Source organism: Micromys minutus, assembly GCF_963924665.1.
Source record: "Micromys minutus genome assembly, chromosome: 6".
NCBI lineage: Eukaryota > Metazoa > Chordata > Mammalia > Rodentia > Muridae > Micromys > Micromys minutus.
The window spans coordinates 27,105,989-27,124,725 of NC_137975.1; the positions used below are offsets into that span (position 1 = coordinate 27,105,989).

At 47.4% G+C, this 18,737-nt stretch overlaps 1 protein-coding gene across 1 annotated transcript in view; it reads left to right on the plus strand.

The window, feature by feature from the left end:
• Nucleotides 1-18,737, plus strand: part of CACNA1S (calcium voltage-gated channel subunit alpha1 S) — a 66,160-nt gene that overhangs the window by 14,154 nt on the left and 33,269 nt on the right. The window contains 11 exon segments of the mRNA XM_080917788.1: nt 1,201-1,340; nt 2,870-3,012; nt 3,146-3,298; nt 5,599-5,804; nt 6,903-7,006; nt 8,556-8,701; nt 9,442-9,523; nt 11,213-11,373; nt 15,661-15,886; nt 16,732-16,939; nt 18,034-18,154. Of these exon segments, the coding sequence (XP_080773914.1) occupies nt 1,201-1,340; nt 2,870-3,012; nt 3,146-3,298; nt 5,599-5,804; nt 6,903-7,006; nt 8,556-8,701; nt 9,442-9,523; nt 11,213-11,373; nt 15,661-15,886; nt 16,732-16,939; nt 18,034-18,154 (1,690 nt within the window).

The window sequence follows — 18,737 nt, forward strand, 5'->3', positions numbered from 1 at the left end:
CCTGGGGCTCAGCCAGGCGGGAACTGTTTTCTCAGTTAGAAATAGCTCTTGCCTGGGCTCTGAGTAGGAAAAGGGTGACCTGGGCAGGCTCAGGGTGACCCAGAGGATCAGGCTACAGAGCAGGGTATGGAAGACTCAGCAAGGCCATCTTCAGGGTGAGGCTGAAACCTTGGCCCTTCACCGGCAGGGCGCCCTCTTACACAGGGTACTGTTTTCTCGGGCCCCTGCCTGGATGTAGCTGTCTGTAGACAGCTGTGTTGGGTGTGAAAAGGGAGATGCCAAAAAAATAAACAAGAACAAAGGACCCTGATTATCAAGAGAGGGTCAATTGGGGTGCTAAATTCACCCTAATTTCTACTATTAGTCCACCGGGTGTCGGGAGAGGGAAAATGTCCGCACTGAAAGCTCCCTGGGATCTTAGTTGGGGGGTTTCTATTGCTGTGAGAAAACACTACCACCAAAAGGGATGTGGAGAAGAAATGGTTCCTCTTTCATCTTACAATGGTCAGATTGTACTCTGTCACTGAAGGAAGTCAATGAAGGACCTTAGAGTGAGATCTCAGGGGCAGGAAGCCATGGAGGAACACTGTTTATCACGTTGCTCCTCATGGCTTGCTCAGCCTACTGTCTTACACATCTCAGGCCCGCCTACTCACAGTTGGCACCACCCACAGTGTGCTGGGCTCTCCCACATTCGTCAAGAAAATGCCTGCTAAGACTGGCCAGACTGTCAGGCATATTCTTTGTTGAGAGTCCCTTTCACCAGATGATTCTAGCTTGTGTCAAGTTGACAATAAAAACTAGCTAGCATATGATCATTTATTCACTCATCCAATTCAAGGTCCTGGAAGCTGGGGGCAAAGGGGAGAATGGGCAGAAATTCCACCCTGCTGTGGAGTTTATATTCTGGTGAGAAAAAGAGTTAAAGAACACGATAGAAGTATACATGTGCTCTTTAGCTGGATGCGAAAAAGACAGAAGGGCTGAAAGGTTGGAAATGGCTTAAACTGTATTCAGTTGCCAGGGAAGACCTTATTGAGGGGGAAAGATTATGGATGAGTTGTTAAAGGAAGTAGGGAGCTGTCAGCGAGGGGGAGCATCTAGGAGTGGCAGAAGCTGGTGGCTGGAGGGCAGATCAAGGCTGGAGCAAGGGGACACTGGGAGTGTACACCACGTTTGACACCACCTTTTCCCCTCCAGGAAAAACTGGAGTACTTCTTCCTCATTGTCTTCTCCGTTGAGGCCGCCATGAAGATTATAGCCTATGGCTTCCTATTCCATCAGGATGCCTACCTGCGAAGTGGCTGGAATGTGTTGGACTTCATCATTGTCTTTCTAGGGTAAGAGCTGGCTGGGGGCTGGGGGCTGGGTTGGGAGCTAAGCACCAGAGTCAGATCTTTCTTGAGGACTCTACCCACAGGCACTACCAGCAGCCCAGAGGCAAGATGAGACCTCAGCATTGTGTTAACCATCCTGGGATGTGGTCAGTGTTGGTGGGAAATGAACCAGTGACCCTAATACCCGTCTGCAGGTCACAAACCTCATCACCACTCAGACACTATAAATTTCTTCATCTTCCCCTGCTGCAGGCAAGAGGCCATATGAATGGCTCCAGTGGTCACCTTTGTCACTTGTACATCAGTTCCACAGATCTAGACAATATACACAATATGGACATCTAGTGCCCTATGTAAATGAGCTGGGATGGCCATCAGACTCTGCAGGCTGGAGGCTTACACAATGCCCAAGAGTTAAAATGTGGGCTGATGTCCCCAGGTCTCTCCCTTTGGCTGTACCTGGCCACCTTCTCCCTGTGTCTTTTTGAACTTCCAGATTTCCCGTATATAAAGCATACCTAGCAAATCGATTGCAGCCCACCTTGATAATCTCATTTTAATAGTGCCATGCCCAGGGCTACTGAGTTCCTGGGTGTCAGAATTTCAAGAAATGAATTTTTGGTAGCCTGTGACATTCTCACTTTATTAACCAAAGCTCATTATAGCAGCCACACATAGCGAGGACTTACTATGTGTTCTACATATAACACTCTTCCACCGCCTCCATTCCATGGGTGGAGAGATTAAGATACAGAGAACTGAGCAACCAGCCCGAAGCCACACAGTGAACAGGATACAAACGGAAGCATCCTTGGCTCCAAGGGCCACATAGTTACCCATTAACTACACGATCCTTCAGCCCAATAACATCATGTTGGTTACCTGCTGGTCCTTCATCACTTCTCTCGCCGCAATCGGGAAAACTGAAGCGTTCCCAGACTCAGCGTGGTCCTTGTGAGGTGCTCGGGTTGGAAATCATGCAGATGAATAGAGCATCAGAGAGCAACATCACTGTGTCACAGAGCGCCATTGTTCTGCAGTGAACTCGGGGTCATTGAGGATGTTCGTAGAAGAGAGTTGAATGGGCTTCGGAGCTGTAAGGGGGTGGGGAGGAGAGCAGGGGCAGATCCAGTGTTGGGAGGAAAACCTAGCAGAGAATTCACACACACACACACACACACACACACACACACACACACACACACACACACACACACACACACTCCGGTCACCAAATGGTTGAGGAGCCATCCTGCAGCTTCCTGTTATGCACTCTGACTTAGGGCCAGGGACTGTGACCGTGACATGCTTGCATCTCCACCTGAAACCTCCCTTTCTGTACTCGGTACCATTCATCACCAATAGAGCAAAGCTGAACTTGGCCTCAGAAACCTAGGTGAAATAAAAATTCTCCAGCACTAACAGTTGGGAGAGCTACATGTGCTCTCTACCCTCACGTGGGAAACAAGGTCTCAGAGCACTGGGGCTGATCTGACTGCTGATCCCTCTTCCCTGCCTCTCTCTGCCTCCAGTGTCTTCACTGTGATTCTGGAACAAGTGAACATTATTCAAACCAACACAGCCCCCATGAGCAGCAAAGGAGCCGGCTTGGACGTGAAGGCCCTGAGAGCTTTCCGCGTGCTCAGACCCCTGCGGCTGGTGTCAGGGGTGCCTAGTGGGTGACAGTGTCTCTTCTCCCAAGCCCTCCTTTTGCCCCTTCGGACATGGGTGTCTGACTGTTCATACAGGGAAGGTCATGAGACAATGGAAAGACAATGACTCCTTTCCCCTCCTTGCTGTTTGCCCAGGCCTTCAGGTAGTACTCAACTCCATCTTCAAGGCCATGCTTCCCCTGTTCCACATCGCCCTGCTCGTCCTCTTCATGGTCATCATTTACGCCATCATTGGGCTGGAGCTCTTCAAGGGCAAGATGCACAAGACTTGCTACTTCATCGGGACAGGTGAGCTGTGTAGGCCTATGGAGGGGAAGAGGTCCCAATTCAACTCTATATGGGGCCATTGCAGCTAATAAAGAAGCCCAGGGTCAAAGCTCCCCTCCTCACGATGCACCTTAGAAACATCTCCTGGGCTCATGAGAGAGGAAGTAATGACACCTCCACCAGGATCAGGGATGAGAGGCCAGCCTTGGCCTAAGCTTGTTCCACCCACCTATACAATTTGGTATGTTCCAGGCTCCCTGAGTCAGATGTGAATTGAAGCATAGGCCTGGGTTTCTCTTCCTACTTCCCTTGTGACCATAGTTTACTTTAGTCAGACCTGTCTCCTAAGTCAGGCCAACAGGATATGTGCTGAATGAGGCTCAGAGGGGACACTCTGTGGGTGTCATAAGCAGCCCACACTGAGGTCCACACAGTTTTCCTAAAGCAGAAGTTCTCACCTGTCTGGTTGTAGGACCCCTTTATATCCTCACAAGGCAACGAAGACAGGGAGAGCGTGGTCTGTATAGGTCTGACCCACTGATAGCCAGGCAGAGACTGGACAAAAATAATGATATCCATTCATTTCTAAGAGCAGCAATAAGCAGATGACATAAAAACAGGGGCTCATTGTTATCAAAACGAATACATTCTCCCAAACAAGATCCCCTTAGTGAGAAGAGCTGCGCTGTGTGGCATTTCCGGTCAGGCTCTTTAATACCTGGCTTTAAGCAAGTGGGCTGGAGTTCACACCTGCTCTGCAGGTGGCTGTTGCTGCATCACATGTCATGTGACTGTTGGACAACTCCACTCTGCATCGAGAGGATGGGAGGCCAAGCGTCCAGCAACATCTTAGCATTGCCACGAAGAGAGTTTGGAGGAGGCAGATGACTCAGAAGGCTCTCTGGCTTTTGCCCTGAACCTTGCTGCTTTACAGATGAATTCTTGGGACCTTCTAAATGTGGCCTATTTCAAGGTCTTCAGTGCAGGGAGGATGAGATGACACAGAGGACAGGCCCTCAGATATTGGAGTCACCAGACTCTGTGCTCAATGCATCTTGGGGAGAGGCTACTTGCTTTCCCAGTCCCATGGGCAACAAGGGTCTGACAATGCAGGATCAAGCCTCACTTCTAAGCATGGGCTCTGATGTGGCTTCAGGGAGCAGCTTTCCTGTCCTCGTCCACAGGAGCCTCTTCCATGGTCAGAAATGTCCGCACCCTGTAACCAACATCAGCATCTTCCACTGCCCTGACTTTCCGTATACTCTAATTAGCACTGTTAGGCAGATGGCAGGGACCATCTAGCATGAGCTTTGGGACAAATTTGGAGGTGCCAAGCCATTAACAAATGATGAGCGGCAACATTTAAATGCCCCTGTCAGGTCAGAGGGACCAGCTTCAGAGAGCCAGGGACCCCAAGCTGACCATCGCTGTCCTCCCTGCCCACGGTTAGAGCTCTGAGCTGACATCACAAGTGTGGTAAGGTAGGGAGCACTGTGTTCAAAGGATAACCTCATCTCAGAACACAACAGGAGGCTGTAAAACATCCTAAGATAAAAGTGCTTTTTTTCCCCCCAAATCAAATCAAAACTGGGGGATTTGAGTGGCTGGAGACATAGTCGGATGGGCAAAATGCTTATTATAGAAGCATGAAGACCCGAGTTTGGGTCCCCAGAGCTAATGTAAAAGCCAGGTGCAGCAGTGGCAAACGGTGAAACCCAGTAGTGAGGATGGAGACACGCAGATCCTACGGGCTTGCCGGGCAGCCAGCACAGCCAAATCACCTACCTCTGCCTTCAGCCAGAGACCCTGCCTCAAAATATAAAGTGGAGGGCAACTGGAGAAGACTCTTAATATAGACCTTTGGCCTTTACCTGCACATGCAGTAGCGCAAGCACACACACACACACACACACACACAGATCTGGCTCTGTGTGCTCCGTGACTTGCACAGCTCAGCTTAGTGGTGCTGGAACAGCTCCACATTGACTCCCTAGATTAAACTTCATGTCAGAACACACACACCCCTGTCCCCAAAACACCCCAGATGAACAATGGCGTCCTCTTTAAATCTCAAAAGTATAGAGGCCCCTCTGGTTGTTCATGCAGCATGAGTTGAGCTTCAAGGGACAGCTCATCTTCAAAGTAGTCCTTCCGAGGTTTTAGTTCTTCGGAACACAGCTGCCGCCATCTGTAGGTGCCGACTACCAGTCTCGGTCCGGGGTTCTTCTCCATGTCCATTACTCTGTCCTTTCAAGTGGCCCTTGAACAGCTTGTCTCCGGTTAGTGTCCACTTGTCTAATGCTACATCTTTCTGCCTCCAGACATCGTGGCCACAGTAGAGAATGAGAAGCCATCACCCTGTGCTAGAACTGGCTCCGGGCGCCCCTGCACCATCAATGGCAGTGAGTGCAGAGGAGGCTGGCCGGGACCCAACCATGGCATCACCCACTTCGACAATTTTGGCTTCTCTATGGTCACTGTGTACCAATGCATCTCCATGGAGGGGTGGACTGATGTCCTTTACTGGGTGAGTCTGGGCTTCTGAAACATCCCTCTCTCCTAAAGGCTTGTAGCGGGGCAGGAAGAAAGGGCTTGTAAGCCCTGCCATTGTCTAGTATTTCCTGGGGCAAGTCCCATGGTGCAAGGTCTACAAGACCCAAGATGGGAGTGAGGGATGGATACTAGGAGCTCCATGAGTTCTAGTCTCCAATGCCTGCATTTTCTCTAGAATTTCAGTGACTCTTAACCAGTGTCCTGTGTCTCGGACACTTGAGGGATGAGGAGCCCTTTAGGGGTTTTTCTTTGTCAGTTGGCAATGGGCTTTCTTAAGTAAATATCACAAGCATCATCACTCTTCTCATCTCTAGAGATAATACCACTTACACCATAGAGCTTACGTTAGAGCTAGGGAGAGAACTAGCAGGACTTCCGGTATGTAATCACCATTGTAGAGGCTTTCTTATGAGAGCAAATTCCTTGTTAGGTCTTTTTTTTTTTTTTTTTAAAGCTCTGTTGCATTTTTTTTTTTTTTTATTTAATGCTCCAACAACAAACAGCATCGGTCCTATTTTACAGGTAAAGAAATCAAGGCTCAGAGAGGTCATCTAACTGTGTCCATGAATCTAATGAGCCACTGAGCCAAGAATTGAGCTCTCACCCATGTGACTCCAATCCAGAACTCTTGAGAACAATGTGGTGCTGCCTAGGATGGCTGTGGGTGGTTGTAAAACTGTTAATGCTTTGCAAACATCAAGGATTAGTATGAACATTTCTCTCAGGCTCACATTAGGGAAGCAGATGATTAAACATGTCAAAGGAATGTCACACATGCTATTTCACCTCTGCGACAAGTCTAGGAGGAGAGAGCGCATATCATATCTTTACTAGAGATGTGGAAAAAGTACCCAGAGATGTCAGGACACCCTGCTAGGGTCGAGGAGGATTGCCACTTTGAAAAGTTTGGCTGTGAAAAACTGACTGTCGATAGGGTCTGAGAGGCAGGTTAGAGACACCCTTGACAGGATGGGCAATGGATCTGCCGAGCTTGGCAGATGGACAGACAGAGCGGCAGACAGAAATTATCCTGCAGGTCAGAGTACTGGACTCATACTTTTGTCTGGACCAGGTCAATGATGCCATCGGGAATGAGTGGCCCTGGATCTACTTTGTCACCCTCATTCTACTGGGCTCCTTCTTCATCCTCAACCTGGTGCTGGGTGTCCTGAGCGGGTAAGGAGGAATGGCAGCTGGTGGGGGTGGGGAGAAATAAGTTGATCCCGATCGATCCTCAGCTCATCTCTCAGCCCTGCCAGGCCAGGCCCACTTCTTCCTGTTTAGCTAAGAAGGCAGAATGCATCCTTCAAGCTCCCTTCAAGCCTTCTCCCCATCCCTCCCTGCCTCCTCCTTTCCTCCAGCATCCACGCTCCTGTGTGAGCCTGTAAGCCCCAGACTCCAGCCCTGGGCGTGTGTTGGCAACGAGAGCAGACCGCCTGTCTGACCCCTGAACTGCTTACTGCTTAGTGTCTTCGAGACGCTGCCTAAATCCCTAACCTCTCAGGGCCTCAGTGTTCTTATCTGTCAAAAGTAGCTCCAGGACCTGCTTCCTATAGATGTTGTGAAAGTTAGATGGGTTTAAAGTACTTAGAACAGGGCCCAGCACATGCAAATCCCTACCATTAATGAGTGCTGTTCTCAGCAGAGTGGCGCTGCTGACTGACATCCACTTCAGCCACAATGGCAGGAATAGCTCTAGCCTCAGCTCCCTTCTGGATTGACATCACCCCATTCCAGAAGCTTCTCCCCAGACAGCCTGTAGACAGAGCTCGGGAGTCGGCTAGGGGAAAACCATCTTTACTTTCTATTGCATTAACCGAAATGTTGCCTTTAATAATGAATGCGGGAGGCTAACCACAGTGGCATTAGCAGTGCCTGTGGATTCTCCTAATGGAAATGATGTCACATGTCTGTCGTTGCATCCCTGTGTACATTCGTTACCGCTTGCAAAGTGGTGATAGCCATTAGACCTGCAACAGGATCCTTGTATCAATGGAGAAGCAGCTGCATCCCTCTGTTGGCATTTGTTCCATGATTAGTTCCTGACTAGTTCCATGTTCTTATCTTGTGGACTTTATGGCATTATTGAGAGGAGCCATCTGTGGGTGGACTTCACTGGACTACCCAAAAACTTCATGCATAAAATGATTAAGAGTGTCTATCTGGACACCACTCTGCCAGGGTGAGGTGACTGTCCTACAAGCAGACACCTCCTGGGTTTAGATCAGTACAAACAACCAACCTGGTGTCAGTGTCCTGCTTGGTGTTGACCTGGTGTTGAGTTCTGCTTGGTGGCCTAGGGCTGCCCTCTTCTGGTCCCAGGATGCCTTTGCACCTTTCAGGTCCTTGATTCCGGTGACACTGCCCTTTCTCCTTGTGCCCAAGAGGATTTTCTCAGTGTTTAAACCTGTAATCAGAAATCATTTGGAGATAATTTAAAAGCCCAGGAAGTATGGCAAACTTGGAATAATGTTGGAATGATGGAATGTCCTGTCATCCAAAGAGATAAACACAAGGAGAAAACGAGAGGCTGAGGAGTCAAGGTGCTTGGAGATGTGCCTGGAGATGGGGCTGGGCAAAGGGAAGAGAGGGAGAAACATCGAGAGTCCCTGGCCCATAGGCAGTGCCCTAAACCAGAAGAAGACACACCTAGATGCGGATGTGTCCCCTGTGCTAAGAAAGCTCAGTGGGTTCTGTCCCTTTTCTTTTTTTTCCCTATGTCCAGAGAATTCACCAAGGAGCGAGAGAAGGCCAAGTCCAGGGGAACCTTCCAAAAGCTCCGGGAGAAGCAGCAGCTGGAGGAGGACCTTCGTGGTTACATGAGCTGGATCACACAGGGAGAGGTCATGGATGTGGACGACTTGAGAGAAGGTAGCTAACACCTCCCCCATGTTGATCTGTTCCCGAGGTCACTCCTGGGAGAGGGCAACCCCAACATAGCTCCCAACAGCCTGGTGTCTTGGTTACAATTGCTATTGCTGTGATGAAACACCACAACCAAAAACAACTTGGGGAGGAAAGGGTTTATTTCGCCCACAGTTTCATGAGGCAGAGGCCATGGAGAGGTGCTGCTTACAGGCTTTCTTTCGTATAGAACCTAGAACCTCCACCAGTCCAGGGATAGCCCCACCCACAATGACCTGGGCCCTCCCACATCAATCAATAATCAATCAATAATTAAGAGAATGCTCTACCAGCTTGCCTACAGCTCAATCTTATGGAAGCATTTTCTGCATCTCCTCTCAGATGCCTCTACCCTGTGTCAAGTTTATATAAAATTCACCACACACCCAGGGACCCACTGAGAAGGGATAGTGCTTGCTTTCAGAGACGGGTGATTTGTGTAAAGCCTCATACCTCAAGGTGATAGAATCTAAGTGCATCCTGTCTTATCTCAAATTATCCCGTGCCCTACCCACGGTGGCCACAGGCCCTGCAGATGGGCACCTCCAGTTCACAAGAATCTGGGTCACAAGAAGTCACAAGAAGAGCCAGGCCCACCAAGAGACCACAGTCATGGGTGTCCTATCCAACAATGCCTAACCCTGCTTGTCTGTCCCCGAGGGACCCTGCAGGCTGCTGACTATAGCAGTATCTGTCCTGTTTCCCAGGCAAGCTGTCTTTGGATGAAGGGGGCTCGGACACAGAGAGCTTATATGAGATTGAGGGCTTGAACAAAATCATCCAATTCATGTGAGTACCTGACCTGGGACCCAGGGCCAGAATCCAGTTTACTGTCCTGTGGTACCTTCTTGAGCCCGTAGGAAGGCACATCTGAGAAAACAGGGCCAATTCTTGCTCTGAGAACTCAGCAGTGGCTAGATGCCCAGGGAATGTGCAATCAGAGAGGACCCTGAGTAAATGACCTATTTATAAACCGTGCAAGGTAAAACGGGAGCCCTTAGAGACAGCAAGCTGATTCGGCTATACCCTCCGAGGGGGTGGAGCTTACAGAAGGGGAAAAGCTTGCAGTGTTGGGTAGCCTGCAGGAAGAGAGTGACCCTAACTAAGGAGTAAGTGGCAAGAGGACGCTCCAAGACCTTAACTTTGTTTTGGAGAGGAAAGCTGTGTTCTTTCCCAAATTCATACATAATCACAACCTTTAAAGGATCCAATAATAGAAAAAAAAAAAAAAAAACAGCAAAGAAAAGATGAAGGTCCCTGATGTCCTTCAAAGAAGTAACCATGGTAACAAATGTGTATTCTGCTAAGCTCCTTTCTGCACTTCCATCTAACACACACACACACACACACGCACACACACACACACACATTCACACTCACACACACACCACATATATACATAGTCACATACACATTCACATACATACGCACAGCAGGATATTTTGTTCTTGTTTTGCTGTTTTTGTTATTTATGTTAATTACTAATACTGACTAAAAGAATGCCCAATCCATAGGAGATACTATTGAAGAATATTTATTGAGTAAATGAGTATATACTATCTCGTGAGTATTTTTCCTAAGCTTTACGGTTAAGGTCAATTTTCACACTTGCATGTTCATGTACATATATAAATACATACAACTTTAAATGTATTTATTTTATATGTATGGGTGCTATGCCTGCATGAATGTCTGTGCACCACATATATGCATAGTACCTACAGAGGTCAGAAGAGGGAATCAGGTCCCCTGGAACTAGAGTTACAGATGGTTGTGATACACCATGTGGGTGTTGAAAATTGAACTGGAAGAACAGATTGTATAAGTTCTAAGCCATTTCCCCAGACACTCACCCCAACACACACACACACACACACACACACACACACACACGTTTTTCAGTACAACTTTGGCTATAAAATCTGTATCATGGCTATCCCATGGTAGAGATGCACCATTTTATAGTTAACCAATTTCTCCTGGTTGACCATGCACCATTCTGGACAGATTTTAGAGGCAGAATTGCTGTGCCAAGGGCAGACAAACCTAAACTTTAGCAAGTGCTGTGACATCACTCACCAAAGGGCTGTGCTAACTATGGAAATACCTTTTCCACACACCCATCTGGAAATCCTGTTTGAGATAGTAAACTGTCCAGTAAAAATGGGTAGAACTGGCAACTCGATGTTCTTTAAGTGGAAATTAAAATGGATGGTGCTCCAGGCCTATGTCTATATCAGGTGCCACGCTAAGCCTTTTGCTTGTATTGTCTCATTTAATTGCTTAGGAGGTTAACATTGTTATCATCCTTATCTGAAAAGCACAACTTGGCTAATAAGAAGCTAGGCTTAAACTGGCCCAGCTCCATGGCCCATGTCCTTCCTTCCTCTTGCATGCCCAGGAAGGAGAGGGAGCAGAAGAGAAGCCGGGCTGGGGTGTGACTACAAGTAACGAATGCCTGTTCTCCTGTCTCTGCAGTCGGCACTGGCGGCAATGGAATCGCGTCTTCCGCTGGAAGTGCCATGACCTAGTGAAATCCAAGGTTTTCTATTGGCTGGTGATACTGATTGTTGCCCTCAACACCTTGTCTATTGCCTCAGAGCACCACAACCAGCCACAATGGCTGACCCATTTGCAAGGTGAGACAGAGGGATGAGCACTCAGGGTATGAAGCCTAAACTTGTCGTGGATGCTACAGGGTATGCAGAAGTCAATGAGACTGACGTCACCTTCTAGAAATTAAATACCATTGGACCATTGGCCCAATTCCTTTCTTCTATAGTGAAGCTGTAGAGACTTCAGAAGGCAAGATGACACACCTACTGTTTTACTCTTGGCATCATTCTGATGTGGGCAGTGCCAATGAAACATAGGGACAATTCTCAGTTGTTTCCTCCGACATATAGGCAAAGTATTCACTTAAGTATCACTACACATAAGACTGTTGACAACTGAGAGCTGCAAATATCCAATTTCAAATCCTATTATGTAATATATGCACACACACACACACACACACACACACACACATATATAGTAATTTTCACCAACTATGCAGGGAGTGTACTGAATGTAGAACACATAAAAAGAATTGTAAATAGAGTTAATTTATTGCTCATTATCTTATGGTGCATATTTTGCCATAGGACAAGTCAGAGGTTGCTTCTACCCCATCTAAGGAAGGCAATGAGAAAGCAAATATAAGATAGTAAAAGAAAGGCTACAAGAAGAGATGCTGATGCCTCACATATCTGAAGGACACTGAGATTAAGCTCAGCTGGTCAAAGGTTGACAGGAATTTCTGCAGAAGATGCAATGCATTCAAACACATGGAATCATCTGGAGAACTAAGAGAGTGACAGAATTTCATATGTGATGGGTAACAGGCACTCTATGTGTTCATAGGAGGCCTTGTATAATACTGTCACAATGTATTAGGACCTTTGGGTACAGGGGAGTCAGTGAAGATATAAGCATAAACAGTGTATGATATGACTGACCAGCCTTGGTAGAAGATGAATGGGTTAGCCTCAACCTGGCATGGATGCCCCACTGTGTGCAGAGCTCTGGACTGTGACCAAACACCAGTTTCCATGGCTAGGTACCCTTCCCACTGAAATACCAAAGTGGCATGAGTTATAATAATGTTTCAAGTAATGATACATCGGGTACTTTTCTCATTGCTATGACAAATACCTAAAAAGCAACTTCAGGAAGAAAGAATTTATTCTGGCTCACCCTTTAAGAAGTGATCTACTCCATTATGACAGGAAAGGCATGGAGGCAGGAGCATGAGGTGAATGGTCACATTGTGTCTACAGCTGGGAAGCAAGAATGGAGAGGAAGTGGAGCCATAAACTTCATGACACAACCCTGATGACCTACTTCCTCCAGTGAAGCTTCACCCCTTAAATATTTGATAACTTTCCAAAACAGCACCACCAGATGAGGACCAATAGTTCAAACACATGAACTTTGTAGGGGGGCATTGCACACTCAAAATGCAATAAATAACAAGAAGGTCTCTGGGTGGTAACAGCAGGAAGTTCATAAATTCATCTGCAGAGACATTTCAGATGCTGATTTGAACCCCCAGAGGTGGTAACTGAGCTCTGTATGCCTATTCGGGGACCAGAGACAGGAAACTAGACCTGCATAAGGTGGGGAACAAAATCCTGCACCCCTGCTTGGAGTCAGGGCCCAGAAATGCTACTTCTGTGTAAGGGGATCTAAAATCTCATTGTCCATTGGGACATGCACAGAGTTTGGAAGTCTGCTGGTGGTTCTTGGAGAAAGGAAACATGCCACAAGTAAGAAATTAAACTCTACCCTATGTCCTGTATAGGTGTGGGGTCCAATGTGCAGTTCTTTTCACACTACAAGGATGGTGAACTGCCAAGAACCAGCTTTGGCTTTGAAAGGGGTTCCTGAGAGAAGGGGTGCTTGAGGACAACTTGAAGTCAAATCATGGGTACAAGCTGACAGCCTGTGTTCTGTTCAAGACAGCTTTCTCTGGAGATCTCCAGATGGTCCCCCAGTTATCTCAGTATCTCAGTTTTTGAAGTCCGAGGCATAGGCTTATTCCAGGTTCCCTCTTGATTATCTCATGAATCAGCATTTCATGACCCTAGTTCCTTGGTTGTTGGAAAGAGACACTTTTATTAACATTGCAAATGAGTTTAGAGATCTGCCTGCCTTTGTAAGCACAGATAATAAACTTGCTGGATGAGATCCCATATTGAGATTACCATTTGCACCTTACCCAAGCCCAAACTATCTCTGTCCCAGGCTGACCTTGAACTCAGGAATCTTCTTACCTTTGTATCTTTCTAACAACCTGGCTCATAGTACAGCTGCCTCTGCTCTCCCAGGTCTGTGAAGCCCCTCATGTAATTCATACTGCATCCTTATATTTTGCATAGTTGAGAAATTATATATATTTTAAACTCATGTTTTCAGAGTTCTTTCCCACAGCCTTAAGGGCTATCCTGAAGGTCACATTGTTTACCATTTTTGCTCCTGGACTCATGTTATTTCTAATTATCATAGTTTCATTAACTTTGGCAGGGAGAACATTCCCCCAGTAACCTTAGCAGGGAGAATATTTCCTAAAAGAAGAACATGAAGATACACACACACACACACACACACACACACAAAGCTTTATGCCCAGCAACGATCAACACTTGTGGTGGCCTGCACCCTGCTGGCTCTGTTCCATGGTGAAAACCATGTCATGCCACCCCTTCCGTGACCACACAGAACTCAGCAGTGAATTAATAAGACAGACTCATAAAACCTTATCAAGACAAATGAGAACCCTAAGGAAACCCAAGAGAAGCAAACACAAGTAGTCTTTTTGGAATATCTTCATGCCAAGGTATATGAATCCCTGGGAGAAAGAGCATCCCCAATGGTGAGCTCCCAGGGCAGGGGAGGATGCAAATCAAGGAGCAGCGTCACTCTAAGTAAGAGTCATCAATCCAATGAACTCAAGTGAGTTGAGCAGAAACATGGCCAAATGAAACACTACAAAAGAGACTAAGTTTAAAATGAATGAGCTAGAGATTAAAGTTTTGAAGAGCAGAAGACAAAACCACCATGCTGATGGATGCAGGTACCCATTCAATCTTTCATTTCTTGCAGCAAGTCTACTTGAGAAGCCCTTGAATGGGCTACACATTATCATGCTGTATTAGTAAACACATGTGAGAATGGAATTCCACCCATCAAGAGGTGAATTTGGGGTTCCTAGAATGAGCAAACAAATAGATGGTAGAGGCTCCAGTTTCTAAAATGGCAAAGATAGTCAGTTGCCAGATAGTTTTGGCAGGTGTAGACTGATAGGGAAGATCCACCCTTGTGGTGCTGGACGTTTTGAGTTGGAAGCCTTTGAGATGTTCTCATGGTGGTGTCAAAGAAACGAATGGGAAATGGGTGTGGGTTGCAGTAGAGAGGTTGTATCTCTGTTGAAGTGCTAAAGATTGGAGTCATCGACAAGAGCAGCATTGGATCACCTGATGGGCGGGGATAGTGCATGGCTCAAGTCTAGCATCTAGTGAGTTGGTAAAGAATACAGTGCAGAAGGAATTAGGAGACTACAGGGGGAGGCTGGGAAGCTCCCTGAGCATTTGGTGTCACAGAAGCTAAGATGTTGGTGGGGAGAGAGCAAGAAGATGATGAACAGAATTGTGGGGAATGCGAGTACTTGAGAGTTTGTGTCTGCTGGATTTGCCATCGCAGAATTTTCCCTAGAGGGAGTGGGATAAACATGAAGAGACCATTTGAAAGGAGGAGGTAAAATAGCCAAGAAAGACAAAAGATGCTGCTAGTGGATGTCTCAGATGGGCCTGGACGAAGTTCACAAGAGCATGTTGCTTTTAGTGAATCCCACCCTCTAGCAGGAAAAGACACTATGTTTAATGAGAAAGGGCAGAAAGTCATGAACTTAAACAACTTTCTTCCTGCTAAATATGGTATGGAAATATAGATTGAGGTTATTTTGATAAGCAAAATTCACCAGATTTCCCCAGGTGTTTTATTGTTGTTTCTTTACATTCATTCATTCATTCATTCATTCATTTATTCATTTATTCATTTATTTATTTATGTATCTATTTATTTATTTATTGTGTGTGTGTGTGTGTGTGTGTGTGTGTGTGTGTGTGTGTGTGTGTGTAACAACTCTGTTCTCTCCTTCCATCATATGGCTTCTGGGAATCGAACTCAGGTCATCAGGCTTAGCAGCAAGCACCTTTATCTACTGAGCCATATTGCTGGCTGCGCCTTGTCTAGACCGTGAAAATTAAAAAGACTTAGTGCCTTGGAAAGGTAGAGAGTGTCCTGGTAGAGAGGCTCCTCTCAGGCAGTGGCTTGGAGGAAGGAGAGAGAAGAGAGGAATGCTCAGGTCCTGGTCCCCTCTGCAGATGTTGCCAACCGCGTGCTGCTGGCCCTCTTCACCATTGAAATGCTCATGAAGATGTACGGGCTGGGCCTGCGCCAGTACTTCATGTCCATCTTCAACCGCTTCGACTGTTTCGTGGTGTGCAGTGGCATCCTGGAGATACTGCTGGTGGAGTCGGGAGCCATGACGCCCCTGGGCATCTCTGTACTCCGCTGCATCCGCCTCCTGAGGCTCTTCAAGATCACCAAGTGAGTGCAGGCAGCTGGACCTCGAAGGTCTGATGCTACAAGGGCTGACAAAATCAGCCTGGTCCAAGCTTCCATTTTTTTTTCTTTCACTGACCACCTTCTGGGGAAGCGAAACCCTGCTTACTCTTTTTGACCGTATTTCCCCTTTTGCCTTGCCGTCATCTATGTCAGGGACAGGGAAGGAGGAGTGGGGAAGAGGAGGGAAGGAGAAAGGGGAAGATGGGAGGAAGAGACATAAAGAAAGAGAAAAGCAGGAGGAAAGGTTATAATCAAGAGAGAATGGGGAGATGAGGGAGGTGGTAAAGGAGGGACTTTATTTGTGCCCCTTCCTCTCTACGGGGGTTTGCCAAGACCCAGTGGATGCTTGAAACTGTAAGCCATGCTACACCTTCAAATATACCATGCCTTTTCCTTAATTACTAACACCAGCACAAAATTACAGTTATAGTAGCTGATAAGTTTCTGTGAGTATGGTCTTTCTGAGAATATATCACAGTACTGCATGTATAGGATACAATGCTGTCCCCCACAGACTCCAGACAACTGAAATTACAGATGGAGGGGTTCTACTGTGTCTCGTGAATTTGCCCAGCTTTGGCAGGAAAACAGGTCTTTTACTCTTACCACATGTTAGTTGTGAGGGCGGAAGTTCACCCTCAGCCTTCTGAAGACTGTGGGATGGAATGTAGGGTAGATGCTCCTCAAGGGGCATGCACCATGAAGCCAGTGATTCAGACTCCGGAAGCCATTTTCTGTTACGCCCAGCCTTGAGCCATTGCCTCCAGCCCTCCTCAACACCTGTGAGAAGACTGACCACTCCCTACCTTTCTGTTCCTCTCTCTCAGGTACTGGACATCGCTGAGCAACCTGGTGGCCTCTCTGCTTAACTCCATCCGCTCCATCGCGTCGCTCTTGTTGCTGCTCTTCCTTTTCATAATCATCTTCGCCCTGCTGGGCATGCAGCTCTTTGGAGGCAGATATGACTTTGAGGACACAGAAGTTCGACGAAGCAACTTTGACAACTTCCCCCAGGCCCTCATCAGTGTCTTCCAGGTAGGCAGCCCTCATTATAGGAGGTTCTTGGATCCTGCTTCAATATCTGGGAAAACATCACCTCCTCCAGGAAGCCTTCTCTGACCTGTTGGTTGAATTCCCATCACCTGTACTTGGGACATTCTAATACTATGATATTTGTCTCTTTCCCCGGAGCTGTGCCTAGTGATGCCTCATTCTGTCTGGTTTCCTTTGGTCTATGGTGATTGGCAGAATGCTATAGCAGCTGATGAGATACTTGAGGTAGACCAGGAGTCAGAGGTGTGCTGCTCACATCTCTAGGGCAGAGTCAGACAAGGTGAATACTCCCCTCTGCAAGCCAAGAAAGCTGCAGGCATCTGAGACCCACACTAGAGGCATCAGGCTACCTGTTTACCAGAAAGGACTCAGAGGGTTGTGGCTATGATTCAAGAGCGACCTTCAGAGCCACAGGCTCTCAGAGGACCTTCCTTAGTGTGGAGCATGGAAATGCTCCCTTTGATGTCACCGGTATCTCACAAGTCACCCCCTATGCCATACTACAGGTGGTAGGAAACAATGAATCACTCCCCTAGATTCATTTAGCAGCTTTAGCCTGCTACTCTCCCGTTCACTACCTCGTGGGCTGATCGGGGACAACGGTGCTTTTCAAGGGACTTGACATTGGTACTGTTTTTTGAAGGGCAGGGTAGCAGAGGCCTGTCTAAGTGTAATCCACTTCAGCCTGAGGAGCAAGACACAGTGATTGCCCCATGACTAAACTCCTTGGCCCTGAAGAGGTTTGATAAGACTTTTCCAACCATTCCAGGCAGCCCTTCAGTCTGTGCTCCTCTCCCAAGCCCTCTCACTCCACCCTAAGCCCTCTCACTCCTTTCTCAAGCCCTCTCACTCCTCCCCCAAGCTCACGCACTCCTCCCCAAGACCTCTCACTCCTCCCCAAGTCCTCTCACTCCTCCTCAAGGCCATCCACACCTTGATAACACTGTAGCTCACTGAAAGAGGAGCAAAGAGGACAGCAGGGTGTGGTCACCTGGTCCATGGGGGCGGGAAGAGTTGACAGGTGACAAAGATCCTCTGGATGATGCATCCTCCCAACTTATGCTCTCTCCAACTAGGTCCTGACAGGTGAAGACTGGAACTCTGTGATGTACAATGGGATCATGGCCTATGGAGGCCCGTCCTACCCTGGTGTGCTCGTGTGCATTTATTTCATCATCCTTTTTGTCTGTGGCAACTGTATCCCCTTTGGGTTGTAGTGCAAAGAACTTGGGGGAGTTATAAAAGATAATCAGGGTTCCTCATGTAGCAGCATTCAGTCCCTTTGGGCTCCCAGGCTGATGGAGTGGGGAACGGGATACAGTAAAGGCAACTGCAGCAACAGTATAATTCTTTCACCCAGAAATGTTGGAGAGTATTGGGAACAATTGGTTGTGAGGTTGGTGTGTCTAAGTCAGGTGGGAAGAAGCCCAAGGCTTAGCAGAGAAACGGTGGAGATGGTAGGGAAGCCTGGTCCAGAAGCTCAGAGGCAGGCAGGTGCCCTCTAACTTGAAAGAGAGAAGGGTTTTTGTTTGTTTGTTTGGTTGGTTGGTTGGTTTTAAGGGTTTTTTGTTTGTTTGTTTGTTTGTTGGCTTTTACTTCCATATCATGGCCCATCATTGAGGGGAGTCAGGACAGTAACTCAAGCAGGACAGAAACCAGGACCTGAATCAGAGAACATGGAGGAATGCTGCTTATTGGCTCTATCCTTCTGGTTTGTTTAGCCACCTTCTTTTTATCATCCAGGGTGGACTGGACCCTCCTACATCAACTAACAGTTCAG